At 54.5% G+C, this 16,380-nt stretch overlaps 2 protein-coding genes across 2 annotated transcripts; both read right to left on the bottom strand.

Moving 5' to 3' along the window:
- Positions 1-978: 978 nt before the first annotated feature.
- Positions 979-8,837, bottom strand: TPGS1 (tubulin polyglutamylase complex subunit 1). Its single transcript, XM_003788672.3, has 2 exons — positions 8,461-8,837; positions 979-1,599 (listed from the first exon to the last, which is right to left on the bottom strand). The coding sequence occupies exons 1-2, from the start codon at positions 8,835-8,837 to the stop codon at positions 1,062-1,064; spliced, it is 915 nt and encodes a 304-aa protein (XP_003788720.2). The 3' UTR covers positions 979-1,061.
- A 1,726-nt stretch (positions 8,838-10,563) lies between these two features.
- MADCAM1 (mucosal vascular addressin cell adhesion molecule 1) lies at positions 10,564-15,398 on the bottom strand. Its single transcript, XM_012804414.2, has 5 exons — positions 15,338-15,398; positions 14,184-14,471; positions 13,530-13,856; positions 11,710-11,967; positions 10,564-10,845 (listed from the first exon to the last, which is right to left on the bottom strand). The coding sequence occupies exons 1-5, from the start codon at positions 15,396-15,398 to the stop codon at positions 10,718-10,720; spliced, it is 1,062 nt and encodes a 353-aa protein (XP_012659868.1). The 3' UTR covers positions 10,564-10,717.
- Positions 15,399-16,380: the final 982 nt, after the last annotated feature.

The following is a 16,380-nucleotide window of genomic DNA, read 5'->3' as shown; positions in this document are numbered from 1 at the left end:
GTGAGAGCTAGGAGAAGCCACTGGAGGTCAAGGAGAAAGGATGCAGTTTCTGCCTCTGGATCATGGAAGAGTGGGAATGGAAATATTGTAGCTATTTCTGGAAAAAGGTGATCTACCGAGATTCGTTGGACCTTTGTTTCACTCACTGCCTACTCTTTGCTGCCTTTGCCCAGCGCTAGGAAACGGGTACAGGGGTGGTCCCTGCCATTGTGGAGCTTGTGGAAATTTCCCCCAGAAAAGGGGCTGTCATGAGCCCATTTAACAGAGGGGCAGACTGAAGCCAACAGTGTGAAGTCATTTGCCAGGAACTGTTCTGAGATGGGAATTCCAAACTGGCTCTTCCTGTTCCCCACAGAATTCTCCGTCCAGGAAGTGATTCAGTGTGTGGTGGTGTACCCAGGGTGCCTGCTGAGTGCTCAATGGCTAACTCCCACAGGTGCATGTGGTTTTGAATGGACCTTGTTGGTGGGTAGCGTGGGGTGTGTGTTCTGAGCATGGCCCAAATCCCTGTTTGGCTCCTTACTGAGGTGTGACCCTCCACCCATCTGGGTCTCAGTTTCTCCATCTGCCAGGTATCAGCAACAATTTACTTTCCCCATGGAGCAGTGGAGAAAATCATGTAAGATACTATAGTTGTTTGAAGGTGTGTGAGCTGTTATTATCATCAGTATTGCTGTCATCTGCCCAGCTGACCTCTTTGACAGCTGGGGAAACCGATGCCCAGGGTCCTGCATTTCAGAGAGGCCGGCATTATGGAGGAACCGGCAGTGCCACTTAGCTGTGGGACCCACAGGGCAAATGGGTTGGGAGGTTAGAGCACACATGGGTTTGCTTTGGCAGCAGGTTTTATTCTGCTGGCCTGGGGTCCTGCGTGAATGGGGGGGTGGGGACACAGGGAAGAAGGCAGTTGGGGGGGGGGAGGAGTCCGTGTCCTGGGAGTCTGACCTCCCCAGGACTGACCAGTTGTGGATAAGGTGCTGCACCCCCTGCACATAGGGACACCCAAACCTGGGTCCCAAATGTGTTCTACCAGGAGGGGCTGAGTGAGGCCTACACAGGGCTCAGCCCACTGGCTTGACCTTGGCAATGAACAGGGTAGCTGCCTTCTCCAGGAACTCCTCACGGGTCATGGGGCAGCTGGGCCGCCGCCCTGACATGGCTCGATCCATGGCCAGTGCCAGGCTGTCTGGCCCCAGGCGCGAGCCAGCCTCCAGGTAGCAGGCAGGTGCTGTGGAATTGTCACTGGCCTGCAGGGCACCCTCCAGGGTGTCCAGCACAGCCTGGCCCACACGGCGGTCAGCCACAGCCATGGCTGGGCCTTCCAGCAGCTGGAAGAGGGTACTGGCCCGTGCCACAAACTCCAGCAGCACGAAGCAGGTGAGCATGCCGGTGCGGAAGACATCCAGTGGCACTGCCTCATGGTCGCGGCACTGGATCTTGCGCAGCAAGGGCGCCACAACCGCCTCAGGGGCCTCACCATCCCTGCAGATGCGCTTGAGCAGCTCGCTGTAGGTGCGTCCATCCAGCCCAGGCTTCTTCTTGCGCCCACTGGCACTCAGGCACTCATAGGCCATGCTGACATTGTTGTTGAAGGCCGTCCTGCAGAGGAGGGCGTGTTGGGGAGCCGCAGGACCAGTGCCAACCCCCTTTCCCCTCCCACCCATCTCCGTGCTCCAGCCTCCGGGCCTTTGCATAGCCTCCCAGCCCTTGGCCTGCTGTCTTCCCCAGATACCTTCTCTCCTTTGCCTTTTTGTCTCACTGTCACCCAGGCTGAAGTATAGTGGCATTATCACAGCTCATTGCAGCCTCAAACTCCTGGGCTTAAGTGATCCTCCTGCCTCAGCCTCCCAAGTAGCTGGGACTACAGATGCCACCATGCCCGGTTAATATTTCTGGTTTTTTTTTTTTTTTTGTAGAGACAGGGTCTCACTCTTGCTCAGGCTGGTCTCAAACTCCTGGGCTCAAGTGATCCTCCTGTTTTGGCCTCTCAAAGTGCTTTGGACTACAGGTGTGAACCACTGCACCTGGCATAGCTGTTTCTTTTGAGCAGTCCTCAACATCTAACCTTCTGTCCCCATCCTTATTAGTGTAGTCAACCCTACAAAGGCAGGGCACTCATCTGTCAGTCACTCTTTTTTTTTTGAGACAGAGCCTCAAGCTGTTGCCTTGGGTAGAGTACCGTGGCATCATAGCTCACAGCAACCTCCAACTCCTAGGCTCAAGCGATTCTCCTGCCTCAGCCTCCCAAGTAGCTGGGACTACAGGCACCCACCACAACGCCCGGCTTTTTGGTTGCAGCCATCATTGTTGTTTGGCAGGCCCAGGCTGGATTCAAACCCGCCAGTTCAGGTGTATGTGGCTGGCGCCTTAGTGGCTTGAGCCACAGGCGCCAAGCCTGTCAGTCACTCTTATAGTCCTCCTACCTAGGATGCTGTTGGGCACACAGCAGGGGCCCAATCAATGTCTGCTGAATCCACCAACAGGAGTCTGTTTGGGGCACCTGCCCCCAGGATCCTCTGGCTGCCCTACCTGCAGCAGCAATGATACCTGCACTCACAGAATGGCTGCTCCTGGTCAAATGCCACGTTTAGGCATTTATCCCAGGTCAACACACAGGCAAGAATCCAAGGCTCAGACTCAGCCCTCTGCCTGCTTTGTAAACATAGTTTTATTGGAATGCAGCCACACTAGCCCACTGATATGACACCTGTGGCTACTTCACACTATGACAGCAGAGCTGCATGGTCATGAGGGAGACTGCCGGCAGAGCTAAAAATGTTTACTAGCTGGCCCTTTACTGGAAAAGCCTATTGGTCCTGCTGACAGCTCCAAGGGCAGCATGATCCCTTGTCCCAACAGGAACCTGAGGCTCTGAGGCTCTACCATGGGCCACACCTGTGCTGTGTCCCATGGAGGGCATGAGGGTGGTAGGGGAGTACAGTGGTTAGTGTGCTGGCTGCTGCATGACCCTGGGTGAGCTACTTCACCCCTGGGCCTCACTCCCTTCATTGCATTAACTGCACAGTACCCTACTGTAATTTCCACTATGACATATAGGGAAACTGAGGCTCAGGGCAAGCTAGTGGTCTGGCCAAGGGTCCCAAAGAAGAAGTGGCTAACCTCAGGCTGACAGTCATCCTTTCTGGGTGCTCAGCTCCAGAGGATAGGTTCACAATGAGGTGCCATTCCTCTTCAGGCCGGCCTGATGTAGGTGCTAGGTAGACATTCCCAGCTGGGTAAGATGGGGGCAGTGGCCTGGGTGTTAAGACTGGCCTGTTGTGCTAGGTGCTCATAGAGGGAGGTGCTTTCCCCATCATGGCTGTTACCCACAGCAGCCCCTGGATGCCTCTCCACAACCCCCGCAGGAGCTGGAACTGTTAACCCATCCCATCAGGAAGAGGATGGTTTGGGATGTCTGCTGTAAATCAGTTATTTATTGTTGTGTAACAGATTAGACACCAAACCTAGTGGCCTAAAATCCACAACAAACATGTCACACAGCTACTGGGAAGCACTGGCTCAGGATCTGTGTCATAAATTGCAGTTATCAACTGTGGCCCTGAAGTCTGATTTCTGGGGTGGCACACTCAGATGCAGGATATGCTGGGGCCACTCTCAGCAGAAGGTTCAGTTCTCACCCATGGTGTCTCCTCCAGCCAAGTGAGCTTCCTCACAACATGGTGGCTGGCTGGCCCTGAGCAAGGCTGATGTCATGATGTCTGTCCTGACCTGTCTTCATAAGTTGCAATCTGTTGCTTCTGTGATGTCCTGCTGGCTGCACAGGTGGCTCTCTTCAATATGGAGGGGAGTACACAGGGGCCTGAACTCCAGAAGCTAAGGTTCCTGGGGCTATCTTGAAGGCTGGTAGCCACAGCCCTGCCCAGCAAAGTCTTTCCACAAACTTCTCCACCCCTTGAAAGTTGGCTAAACCATGGGACTTGCTTTTGCCACTGAAACATGAGGGTAAGCAAAGTGTGGTCCACTTTCTTCTTTTTTTTTGTTGTTGCTGAGACTTACTCTGTTGTCCAGGCTAGAGTGCTGTGGTGTCATCATAGCTGATAGCAACCTCAAACTCCTGGGCTCAAGCAATCCTCTTGCCTCAACCTCCTAAGTAGCTAGGACCATGGGTGCCTGCCACCACATTTAGCTAGTTTTTCTATTTTTTAAAATTATTTATTTTTAGATAGAGTTCCTAATTATGTCGCCCATGAGTACCATGGTATCACAGCTCACAGCAACCTCAAACTCTTGGGCTTATGTGATTCTCTTGCCTCAGCCTCCCAAGTAGCTGGGACTACAGATGCCTGGCTATTTTTTATTGCAGTTGTCACTGTTGCTGGGCTGGTCCTGGGTTTGAACCCGCCAGCTGCAGTGTATGTGGCTGGTGCCCTAACCACTGTGCTACGGGTGCTGAACCAGTTTTTCTATTTTTAGTAGAGATAGGGTCTTGCTCTTGCTCAAGCTGGTCCCAAACTCTGGAGCTCAGGCAATCTTCCCCCTTTGGCCTCCCAGCATGCTAGGATTACAGGTGTGAGCCACCACACCTGGCTATGTGGTCCACTTTCTTTCTTTTTTTTTTTTTTTGTAGAGACAGAGTTTTACTTTACCCCCCTCAGTAGAGTACCATGGTGTTACACAGCTCACAGCAACCTCCAACTCCTGGGCTTAGGCAATTCTCTTGCCTCAGCCTCCTGAGTAGCTGGGACTACAGGAGCCTGCCACAGCGCCCATCTATTTTTTTGTTGTTGTTGCAGTTTGGGTGGGGCCGGGTTTGAACCCTCCACCCTCGGTATATGAGGCTGGCGCCCTACCCACTGAGCCACAGGTGCCGCCCCATGTGGTCCACTTTCAATGGAAATTTCAAGAACCATTGCATTACTCCTCATTGCCATGACTGTGTAAGCTCCAGTTGGGATTGCACAACCCATTGACCTTGTGGTGTGAGCAAGAGAACCCTGGCTGTGATAAAGCTGCCAAGGCTCCAGTATTGTTTGTTGCTGTCATGTGACACAGCTCCTCCTCACAGATATGGACACATGTGTGGTCCAAGAGTAACTCACCTCTGCACCTGGGCCCCTCTGCCAAGACCTGGCCACTCACTAGCTCTTTAGCACCTGTGTGCAAAGCCCACAAACCTGCCTATGAGCCTGGCTTTCTGCACCTAGGGAGCGAGGGCCCCAGTTTCTGCACCTGGAAGATGGAAGATCAGAGTTTGTACTAGGTGGTTCCCAAAAGTACCTGCGTTCACTGTGACTGTCACCTGTAGTCAGCCACACTATCCAAATATTGTTTGTCATATTTGCTCCTGGCCTCATGGGGCAGGAAGATGGACACACAAAGGGATCAGCCAGTAAGGTTAGAGTCACAGGGGTTGTAGGAGACATGACTTTTAAGCTGTTCAGATGTGTGCCTCCTGCAGGCTCCTCAGGTGGTGTCCAGGTGGATCCTCAGGTGTAGGTGGCGAACTCTGTACTCAGTCAGGCAAGCCTGAGCCTGGATCTCAGGTCTGCCATATGGGCTCTGGGCCTGGGTTTCTGTCTATACTCAGGAGGGTTTTATCTGTGTCAGTGCCTACACAGAGCAGTTTGTAAAACATGTGAGGATTTAATAAAAAATTGTATTTATGGAAAGATTCCAGAAAGAGACATGAAAGACTTACTTTTAACCTTTGACTAGTAGTTCTCAAGGGGGACAACCTGGGTGACATCTGGGAACATCTGTGGTTCTCATGTCTGGGTTGGGGGGTGCCTAATAGCTGAGGCTGAGAATCCCTGGCGTAGGCCAGCTGGTGCTCTGTGCACGGGATTGGGTGGCTGCTGCTGCTGCTGTTAGTAACATGGTTGTTATAAGGAGGCCTCAGGGGCTGCCCTTTCTGGGCCTGACTCTAGCATACCACTTAAGGTCTATGTTTGTGCTCTGTAGGGTGTTGGAGGCTTTCTTTTTTTTTTTTTTTTAAGACAGAGCCTCAAGCTGTCCCCCTGGGTAGAGTGCCGTGGCATTACAGCTCACAGCAACCTCAACTCCTGGGCTCAAGCGAGTCTCCTGCCTCAGCCTCCCAAGTAGCTGGGACTACAGGTGCCCGCCCAACGCCTGGCCATTTTTTTTTTGATTGCAGCCATCATTGTTGTTTGGCGGGTCCGGGCTGGGGATTCGAACCCGCCACCTTAGGTGTATGTGGCTGGCGCCTTAGCCTGTTGAGCTATAGGCGCCGAGCCGAGGCTTTCTATTTTGTAAGAGACACTGGCAAGGAGGGTCTGGGGGTACCTTCTCCCCAAATCTAATGATTGAGAGCAGCTCCAGGATGGCCTAGCTAAGCCCTAAGTACTGGCATGCACATGCTAGGCAGAGTGGGGATGAAGCTGCCCAGTTCTTGGCCTCTGCTGCCGACCTGACAGGTGATGTTCAGGAGCTCCTGAATGTCTGCAAAGGGAAGTGGTGGCCTGGGCCATCCACTGGGAGGACAAGATCAGGCCTGGCTCCTGTGAACACAAAATCAGATGCCACTGAGGCTTGGTGAGCTTGTGTTTTGAGAACAGGTGAGCCTGTTCAGCACTGGCTTCATCTCTGGGGTGACCCATGGGCCCAGGGACCTGGAAACATCTGTTGTACTGCTGTTTGCCTTGCTACTCCTCCTATATCCCTGGATATTGTGTACCTTCTCTAGCGAACAGCCCAATACTCTGTCCTCAGGTGACAAGTACACCCAAATTCATGCCCACCCAGACCCTTCAGTGGGACTTTATTTGGAAATAAGGCCTTGGCAGATGTCATGACTGCCAAGACTGCTGGCAACCACCAGGAACTGGAAGAGGCAGGAAGAACCCTCTCCTGGGGCCTCGGGAGAGAATATGGCCCTCCTGATACCTTGACTTCAGACTTCTGGTCTCCAGAACTGTAAGAATAAACTTCTGTTGTTTTAAGCCACTAAGTTTGTCAATTTGTTACAGCAGACCTTGGAAATTAATATAAACATCTTCATCTATGATGGTTTTGGGTGAGTGGCTTATGTGTGGTTGACCTGAACAACTATACATGGTGGACCTGCCACTGGCCATTTTAACTTTTTGAAAGATGCTCTTCTTGATGTCCCTGGATGCTGTTTTCTGCTGGTTCATTCCTCTGTTTCCGGTCTTGCCTTCCATCCTTTTTTGTAAGCCCTTCAGAGCATGGTTCTGAACTTGCTCTTCCCTCCTAAAGCCTATATGACACCTCCCAGTTTACAATCTCCTGTGCAGTCCCTTGTCTCAGTTTTTGACCCTTCTGTTTACCTTTTCTGCTGTGAGGCTCCTTTTAGCCCCCTGACTTAACCATTCCTAAACCATTCTGGCACCTTCTTCAAGCCAATGGCCTCTCATCTTCATTAATAGCTACAGTGACCCTCTGTGTCTGTCTTTGTACACTCCTCTACCACTCCAGGCCAGCTCTTCAAAGCTCCTGGGCCTCCTCACCAGCCAGCTTCCTCCTCTGCCCAGGACCCCAACTTGGGGTGGCTCTTTGTCCCTGCCACCCTAGGGGTGGTGTTCTGCTCTGATGCCCTGTCCTCCCCACCCTTTCTCCCTCTGTTCTAGCTTGTCTGGGAGTCTTTGGTGAGGGCTGCCTTGGTGTTTACAGTCCTTTGGACAGCCTCAGTAGAGATCAGGCTAAAAGGGGACCTTTGCTTGTCATTCTTCCCCACCCTGCTCCTCCCACTTTCTTCCTGGGTGCACCCCCTTATAAAAATCATCCTCAAGCAAATGCTTGCCTCACTCAACCTTGGTGCCAAGGACACCAGCCCACATCCAGTCAGTCACCACCCAGGTTTGGGGCTGCAGGTCAAACAGCTTCTGCCCATCCACCTTGACGCCGATGTGCATTCCACACGTGCTTCTAGCATCTTCCACGCGCTCACAGCCTTCTTGCCCAGGTACACAGGTGGCAGGCACATCCCTTAACCCGCACGTTTCAGCCTGCCTCCCGGCTTCCACTCCCCTTATCTCCCTCTGGGCGGGATACCCTCTGGGCCTCTTGCCCCCAACCCCTAAACCCCTTTCGCGCACCTTGCAGGCCTCTTCCCCGCTGCCCTCCTGCTTGCGGGGAGCCTGCCAGCCCTGGGAACATCCGCACCGGGCCCAAAGAGCGGGGCCGAGGGGCCAGGAGGGGCCCGGCTCACAGGGCTTGCTCTCCAACTTCAGATCAGCCCTTCCCCGCCTGCACCCGGGAAACACAAAACCTGGGAAAGGCATCACTAAAGGCCTAGCTGGAGGGAACCACCCACGCCCGACGTGGCACCTTAAACTAGTTCTGGACACCGAGCCCCTGATACCAGGAACTACAACTCCTAGCAGTCCCCGCGCCCCACAAGCAGGCGCCGTGGGGAGCAGCTGCACTAGGCACGACGGGACTTGAAGTCCACCACCCCCGCCCGGCTCCCGCCCGGGCCCGGCTCCCGCCCCCACCCACAACCGGCAGCCAGACGCGCACCTCTGGGAGTGGTGGGCCAGGCGGAGATGCCAAAGCGCGCGGCCTAGGCGCTGCTGCTGCAGCAGTAGCTGGCCCGGGGGCTCCCCCGCACCGCCATTCGCGGGCGAGCGCAGGCCCATGTTCTCGAAGTAGTGCGCCAGGAAGGCGATCGGCTCTTCGGGCCGCGCCTCCAGCACCTTTAGCAGGGCTGCGCGCAGCATCTCCGTCACGCCGACCTGCCGCAAGAAGTCCTCTTCGCTCTCAGCCGCCGCCGCAGCCGCCCGAGACACTGATGCCCGGCTGTTGTCCGTGAAACTGGCCGCTGGGGCAGCCGCGGGCCGCCGCTTCTCCATTGCCGCCATCTTCGCTGAGGGCAGCTGGACCGGAAGTACCGCCATATTTCACATAACGTACAAGCCCTGGGAGGCCATTTTTGTTAAGGGCAGAGGCAACCAAGATTCCTCTTAGAGACTTTGGGAAATGACAGGAGCTCATTACCCTTTTCCCCAGATTCCTATTGGCATTTTGTCTTCTTAATCTTTTTTTTTTTTTTTGAGACAGAGCCTCAAGCTTTCCCCTGGGTAGAGTGCCATGGCATTACAGCTCACAGCAACCTCCAACTTCTGGGCTCAAGCGAGTCTCTTGCCTCTGCCTCCCAAGTAGCTGGGACCACAGGCGCCCGCCACAACGCCCGGCTATTTTTTGGTTGCAGCCATCATTGTTGTTTGGCGGGTCCGGGCTGGGGATTCGAACCCACCACCTTGGGTGTACGTGGCTGGCGCCTTAGCCGGTTGAGCTATAGGCGCCGAGCCTGTCTTCTTAATCTTTACTGGTTGTCACTCCCGGCTTCGGCCCGGAACGTGAATTTTGCCAGATTTCAAGATGGCTACCTAGGAAGGTCGGTTTCTGGCATGAAGCCGGGTCATTTGCCAGGTCGGTAGTGGGCGAGTCTTTTATTTGCATGGTCTCTTAGCAACCACTCTTTCTGGTTACCAGAGAAGCCCGACTGAGCATGCGCGAGTATCGACCCTCCCTGATTTCCAGGACAAAGCACCGTCTGAGTTCCCAGTTGTTCACCTCTGAGCCTTTAAGTCGGTTCGAATTTAGCCTAACTAGTTCTGCGTCTATGTAGTTTACCTCCGAGGGATCCCTACTCCCCAACTCCCTCCAGTTGTGTCGTGGTGTTCTGCGCTGGGACCCCGTAGCCTGCAGGTCCGTCCCAGGCTGTTACCCTTCCCGACCGCCAGAGGGCTCTTTCTGACATCACATCCTCTACAGTTCTAAAGCCTACCGTAGCTTCCCAGTGTACCCAGGCCGAAGTGTACCCAGGCCGAAGTCTCTATTCTACCCTCCAGGCATCTGCAGCTTTTTTTTTTTTTATAGAGACGGAGTCTCACTTTGTTGCCCTCGGTAGAGTGCTGCAGCGTCACAGCTCACAGCACCTCCAGCTCTTGGGCTTAGGCGATTTTCTTGCCTCAGCCTCCCGAGTAGCTGGGACTACCGGCGCTCGCCACAAAGCCTGGCTATTTTTTGTTGCAGTTTGGCCCCGGCCGGGTTCTAACCTGCCACTCTCGGTATATGGGACCGGCGCCCTACTCACTGAGCCACAGGCGCCGCCCAGTATCTACAGCTTTTCATCAGCTGACCTCATTTCAGCTGTTCTTCGCCCCCTCTCCACCCTCTTAGCCCCGGTCACCCCAGAAGACCTGCAGTTTCCCTTGCTCAGCCGCCTTATGGCTTTGCCCTGGCTATCCTCCCACCAAAGACTACTCCCACCTCCTTGGCGGACTCTTAGTTATTTGTTAAGCTACCGACTCGGAGAAATGCACGAAGCCCTGATGTTTTCCCATCTCAGGCTGAGCTCGCTCCTGCCTAGTCAGAAGGGACTGGGTCCCGGGGTGGAGGTGTGGTGTACGTCCCTGTCTCTCCAGGGAGTCGCCTTGTGCAGGCGGCAATGAGAGCTGTGCAGAAAGTTCCACTATTTCTGGACCATGACTGGAATCATCAAAGGTCAGATCAAATGCCGTTTATTCTCCATCCATGGACAGTTGGTAGGGTGAGTTCCCCAGGGGCTCTACGGTAGGCACACAGCCATCTGGGGAGCCTGGAAGTGCTGGCCAACAGGGCAGGGGGCCCATGGTCAGCCCTCATGCTGTCCAGATCCCTCAAACATCAGCGACTCAAGATGGGCTGCTTTGTTCAGTGGGTCTCCCTTAATCTGGCCCAGGCTGACTCCGGGAGGGGGCGTGGCAGAGAAGCTGGCAACTGAGCGTGGTCCTTAGCCAGGGCTTGGGCAGCGGCAGCGTTTCCGCAGGCGATAGGTGAGGAAGGCCAAGAGCAGCAGCGCCAGCAACAGGCTGCCAGTCCACAAGGCTGCGGACGGCTGGCCAGGCCCCGGGCTGGGTGCTGGGAGGCGCAGGAGAGAGCAGCGGTTAGAGCCCAGTAGAGTTTACCAAGTATTTCTAATTTACCGTGTTCCTTGAAATTTTACAAAGGTCTTTACAACGGAGCTTTTGAAATTTACATAGGACTTAATAGTTCAGAAGTAGGACAGTCCAGCTAGGTGACTACTCGCTACCACCTGCCTTTGAACAGAAAGTACTGTCTGTGTGCAATTACTTCACTTTGAAGACTTAGTTTGGAAAAAAACCCTAATGTAAATATGTCCTTCACACTTTTCTATATAGGTTACATATTGAAATGATATTGCTTGGAATATATGTGACTAGATAAAATATATTATCACAGTTATTTTACATTTGAAATTACTCATGTGGCTGTGTTCTATTTTGACTTCTATTCCACAGGCTGTTCTAGTCTATAAAGCTTAAAATTTACAAAGTGTTGGCTGGGTGCCCATAGCATAGTGGTTACAGAGCCACATACATGGAGGCTGGTGGGTTCCAGTCTCACCTGGGCCAGCTAAACAACAAATGACAACTGCTGGAACGAAAAATAGCCAAGTGTTGTGGCAGGTGCCTGCAGTCCCAACTACTTGGGAGGCTGAGGCAAGAAAATCGCCCAAGCCCAAGAACTAGAGGTTGCTGTGAGCTGTGATGCCATGGCACTCTACTGAGGGCGACATAGTGAGACTGTCTCAAAAAAAAATTTTGTTTTACAAAGTGCTTTGAAATCTCCATAGTCCCTGAAATTGACCCATAGTCTGGGAAGCCCACTGAACAAATGCCAAAACTGACACTGAGCTGTTTTCTTAAAGTTTTGATCCAAGGAATCCCTCCCTCTGAGCCCTTCCCAGGCAGCAAAACTCACAGCTTTTGGGGGCCATTCCTCCCTCTGTAGGCACAGCCTGGTTGATTTCAGAGCAGCAAGTCCACATGGAGCCCTGCTTGTGGGGGGCATCAGGGGAGGTCATGTGAGGGGGCTCTGGTGAGGTTATGTTGGGAGGGTCCAATGAGATTGTGTCGGGTGGCTCCAGAAAGGTCATATCAGGGGGATCCGGTGAGGTTACGTTGGGGGCCTCCAGAGTGGTCATGTTGAATGGGTCCGGAGAGGTCAGGCTGTGCAGAACTAAAAACAGTGCAGCTGTTTTTTTTCTTTTTTTCCCCTGATGCCTGGGGCCTGCCTCTTCTGTCTCAGTCTCCCCATCTGAAACATGGGATTGGACAAGAACCTCTCCAAGCCCCTTTCCTGGACCACTGGGGTGAATCAAAGCACATCACAGGAGATAGGAGGCCTGGTGCCACAATTACTGGCAGCAGCATTTTGAGCAGGCTTGTTAACGTCCATGGGCCTCAGTTTCCTCAACTATGAAAGTCCCCTTTCTTGTTTCTTGTGCTTCTGTGGAGAGCCAACCCTGGCACGCATGTGCCTAGAATGTGGGACCAGTAAGCTCCCGCTTTTGTTATTGTGGGATGTGGAAGGCAGAGATCCTGGAGAAGGTGGCTCCCTGACATGGACTGAAGTGGTGCTTGGAGGTTTTCTGCTGCATCGAAGGGGATTTGCACATTCTGTTGTGAAATATCCCTCAGATCTAACTGCTTCTCTAAACCTAGCCCTTCACCGTGACTCCCTGGTCTTCTAGCTTCTGCTCTATTCTCTCAGGAACTCCTTGTTGGAGAACCCATGACAGCAAGCATACTCATAGGAGTATAGGCGTGCCCAATCAGTGAATGAATCCTACTCTCTTCAGTGAGAGAAATGGCTGGGGATTTTATGACCTGGGCAGAGCCTGGCCCTGAGTAGGCACACGTAGGTGGAATGCCAGACCCATGTTAAATGTTTCCATCCATCTATTCATTTAGTAAGTATGTACTGAGCACCTATTACGCACCAAGCCTGTTTTAGCTTCTGAAGAAATAGCTGTGTATAAAACAAAGGTTCCTACCTCAGTGAAACCAACAGTGGGAAAACAGTGGAAAAAAGAACATTTAGGATGTCAGATGTTGATAAAAAGTGTCAAGCAACAAACACAGAAAGGAAAGGGAGTGTGAATATGTGTGTGCATGTGCATGTGTATGTACATATGTTAGGGATGGAGGGTTGACCCTCCTTTAAACAGGGAGGTCAGGGGAAGCTTCACTAAGAGAGTGAAATTCAAGCAGAGAGCTGAGGTGAGGAAAAATCTATGAAGAGACTGGGAAAAGATCATTCCAGGCAGAGAGCACAGCACATGCAAAGGCCCTGAGGCAGGACCATGCCTGGTGTATAGGAGGCCTGTGTGGTTGGATTGGAGTGAGTGAGGGAGAGAGGGAGGAGGTGAGGAGGCAGGTTGTGCAGTGCCTGGTGGGCCTCAGGGAGGACTTCATGGAAGCCTTGGAGGGCTGTGGGCAGAGGAGGGATGGTACCATGAAGACTGGCACAGGGTAGGTGCTCAGTAAATATCTGTTGAATTTACATTGCCCTGGGGATATATACAGGGGAACTGACTAAAGCAGCAGTTCTCAACCTGTGGGTCATGACATTAGGAAGCTTGTATTAAAGGGCTGCAGCATTAGGAAGGTTGAGAACCACTGGACTAAAGGTTGAATCCAGTCTTCCCCATGCCTCACAGCTCAGTTCCTGTGATGGTCCTTATGTGATTGTCAAGGCTTGGGTGACCCTGCCTATACCTACTTCCTGGGGATACTCACTTGGAATGGCCTGGTGGCGACTGAGCTCCAAGCCAGGCAGCCTCATGGTGGCCTGGCAATAGAGGTTAGGCAGGATGGGGGTTCCCAGTGGGGGCAGCAGCCAGCGCTGTGTCACATGGAACAGCAGGTCTTCATCCTCTTGGGGCTCCTCCTCTATCTCAGGGGAGCCCAGGGCCTGGACCCCTTCCAGTTCCCGGTCCCCCAGGATCAGGGAGAAGGAGAGGGCATCAGAGCCCACAGGTGTGACCTTGTGGGCCGTACAAGCCACCTCCTGATCCACTCCAGGTACCAGGGTTGCTGGGGAGACGGTCAGCTGATCTGGGAAGGCTATGGATTGAGTGACCACTGTCAGAGTTGAGGGTTGAGCCCACAGTCAGGGCTGGCCAGGATAGAGCTGAGCCAAGGACTAGTGAGGGCTGCCAGTGAACAGGAAGAGGGAACATCTTGTGCAGAACCAGTGATCAGCAACCTCTTGGCCAAAATGTGAGGAGCAGGGGAGGGGTCCTTGTAGTGTGGCAGGGACTGGTGGGGATGGAGCTGGGACTCAGGGTTGGAGCAGGGGTGGGGACAGAAGTCTGGACAGCTCCCAGGAAGAGGAGGCATAGGGAAGGGGCCTTAGGTTGAGGTAAGGCAGCTAGGAGAGAGGTGCCTCACCATACACCATGAGCTTCACAGTCCTTTGGAAGGTGAGATCCCCGCAGGAGCCCACGCAAACACGGGTGCCCGCCGCAGACAGCGAGGCATTGTGCACGGTGAGCACGCTGTGGCCGGCGCCTGATTGCACCGCACCCAAGCTGGTGTCTAGACCGCGCCATTGTACTGCAGCGGCCCCGCGGCCAGCGCAAGTCAGGCGACAGGTGAACTGACGAGACGCGCCCAGGGCCACGGGCACTACTGGTTCTGGAGGTTCCACCTGTAGGGGCTGGCCTGAGGCCGAGGTGGCTCTCACTCCTTAAGCCCGCCTTGCCCTGTCGCGGCCCTCATCCCCAACCCCTGCACAGAGCCCCGCGCCAACTCGCAGATCTATGCCCCCACCCCCACCTGGACTTACTGTTCTCCGCCCCACCCTTGCCCTGAGCCCCGCTCGGACTCACGGACCGGTCCCAGCCTCTGTCGCAGCTCCTCCCACCTCCGGGGGCCTGGAGCCCATTTCACTGGGGGCCAGAGGGCGGCACAGAGTCCCCAAGCCTCTCAGCCTGTGCCTCTTTTTTTTTTTTTTTTGAGACAGGAGCCTCAAGCTGTCCCCCTGGGTAGAGTGTCTTGGCATTACAGCTCACAGCAACCTCCAACTCCTGGGCTCAAGCGAGTCTCTTGCCTCCGCCTCCCAAGTAGCTGGGACCACAGGCGCCCGCCACAACGCCTGGCTATTTTTTGGTTGCAGCCGTCATTGTTGTTTTGGCGGGTCCGGGCTGGGGATTCGAACCTGCCACCTTAGGTGTACGTGGCTGGCGCCTTAGCCGGTTGAGCTATAGGCACCGAGCCAGCCTGTACCTCTTTTGATCCCCCTTTGTCGTCCTAGGTAGAGTGCCCCGGCGTCACAGCTCACAGCAACCTCCAGCTCTTGGGCTTAGGCGATTCTCTTGCCTCAGCCTCCCTAGTAGCTGGGACTACAGGCGCCCTCCACAACGCCCCATTTTGTTGTTGTTGTTGCAGTTTGGCTGGGGCCGGTTGCAACCCACCACCTTCAGTATATGGGGCGGGCGCCCTACTCCCTGAGCCACAGGCGCCTCCGCAGTTTCTCTCTTCTAAAGTCTGCCGCTGTGGGAGCTCCCTACTTCCGACCTCCCCCGACAGCCTGCCCCACTCACCTCGGCCTGGCCGCAGGAGGCCCAGGCTCAGGGCCAGGAGAATCACTAGGCCCCGCTCCATGCTGTCCTTCTGCGGCACCAGGGCCAGCGGCTTAAATATTGGCGCCCACTCCTTCCCACCATCCGCTCAGCTTCTCCACCCCCTCCTCTAGTTTCTCCCCAGGGGATTCCCAGGGGCCTTTCCCAGCCTGACCCCCAACCCTGTAGGCAGCAGAGAGGCAAGGCCTGGGGGCCAATGATGAGGTGGGACCCGGGGCTGAGGTTAGGATAGGGCTGCTAGCAGGTCTGGACTTGTTCCAGGCCTCATTTTGAGATCGGAAGGGGAAGGGGGAGGCCACAGGGGTGAGGGTCGAGGTCCAGGGAAAGGAAAGCGACGGGCCATCTGGCTGGCTGCCCCATCAGCAGAGCCTTCACTTTCCAGGACAGCCATGTCCTGCTTTGGAGCTGCAGGGCTGAGTGTCCTGTGAGGTGGGGTCTCCTGGCCCACATGGAGCTGTGAGGCCCCCCAGGGCCTGGGACAAGACATCTATCTCTGCACCTGTCTCCTCACCTCATCACACCTTGCAACCCTGGCTGGAGCCTGGAGCCCCAGGCTGGGAGGCTAACTCATTTCTAGTCTGACACAGAAACATGGGTCTGGGGTCTGCAAGAGAAGTCTGGAAGGGGCCCTGGCTGGACCCAAATCAGCTGCCATTAGAGAGTCCTGGAAACCTCACCTTCTAAACACTCCTGAATCCACCCACACTCTTCCTAGCTCTTACATAGTGGTCCCTGTTTCCCCACCACTAGGCACCCAGAGGGACCTTGGAAACACCCCTCTGAGCACACTTACACCCTAAAGGCTGCCTGGGGTGCAAAGGAGAAAACTCCCGGTTCTGAGCGGTGCCTGTGGCTCAGTGGGTAGGGCGCCGGCCCCATATACCGAGGGTGGAGGGTTTTCAGTGCCTGTGGCTCGGTGGGTAGGGTGCCGGCCCCGTATACTGAGGGTGGAGGGTTTTCAAACCCAGCCCCAGCCAAACTGCAACAAAAAAAATAGCCGGGCA

The sequence above is a fragment of the Otolemur garnettii genome, unplaced genomic scaffold, assembly GCF_000181295.1.
Source record: "Otolemur garnettii isolate 467f Iridium unplaced genomic scaffold, OtoGar3 scaffold00029, whole genome shotgun sequence".
Classification (NCBI taxonomy): domain Eukaryota; kingdom Metazoa; phylum Chordata; class Mammalia; order Primates; family Galagidae; genus Otolemur; species Otolemur garnettii.
The sequence above is the reverse complement of the archived record's forward strand: the minus strand, read 5'-3'. Positions and strand labels throughout refer to the sequence as shown.

Excerpts from the sequence above, each read along its gene's own strand:
- TPGS1 (XM_003788672.3), bottom strand. The coding sequence starts at position 8,837 with ATGGCGGTACTTCCGGTCCAGCTGCCCTCAGCGAAGATGGCGGCAATG. Across the intron at positions 1,600-8,460 it reads CTGGCCCACCACTCCCAGAG|GACGGCCTTCAACAACAATG; the intron begins GTGCGCGTCTGG and ends CCTCCTCTGCAG.
- MADCAM1 (XM_012804414.2), bottom strand. The coding sequence starts at position 15,398 with ATGGAGCGGGGCCTAGTGATTCTCCTGGCCCTGAGCCTGGGCCTCCTG. Across the intron at positions 13,857-14,183 it reads TGTGAAGCTCATGGTGTATG|CCTTCCCAGATCAGCTGACC; the intron begins GTGAGGCACCTC and ends CTCAATCCATAG. Across the intron at positions 10,846-11,709 it reads AGGAATGGCCCCCAAAAGCT|CACCCAGCCCGGGGCCTGGC; the intron begins GTGAGTTTTGCT and ends TGCGCCTCCCAG.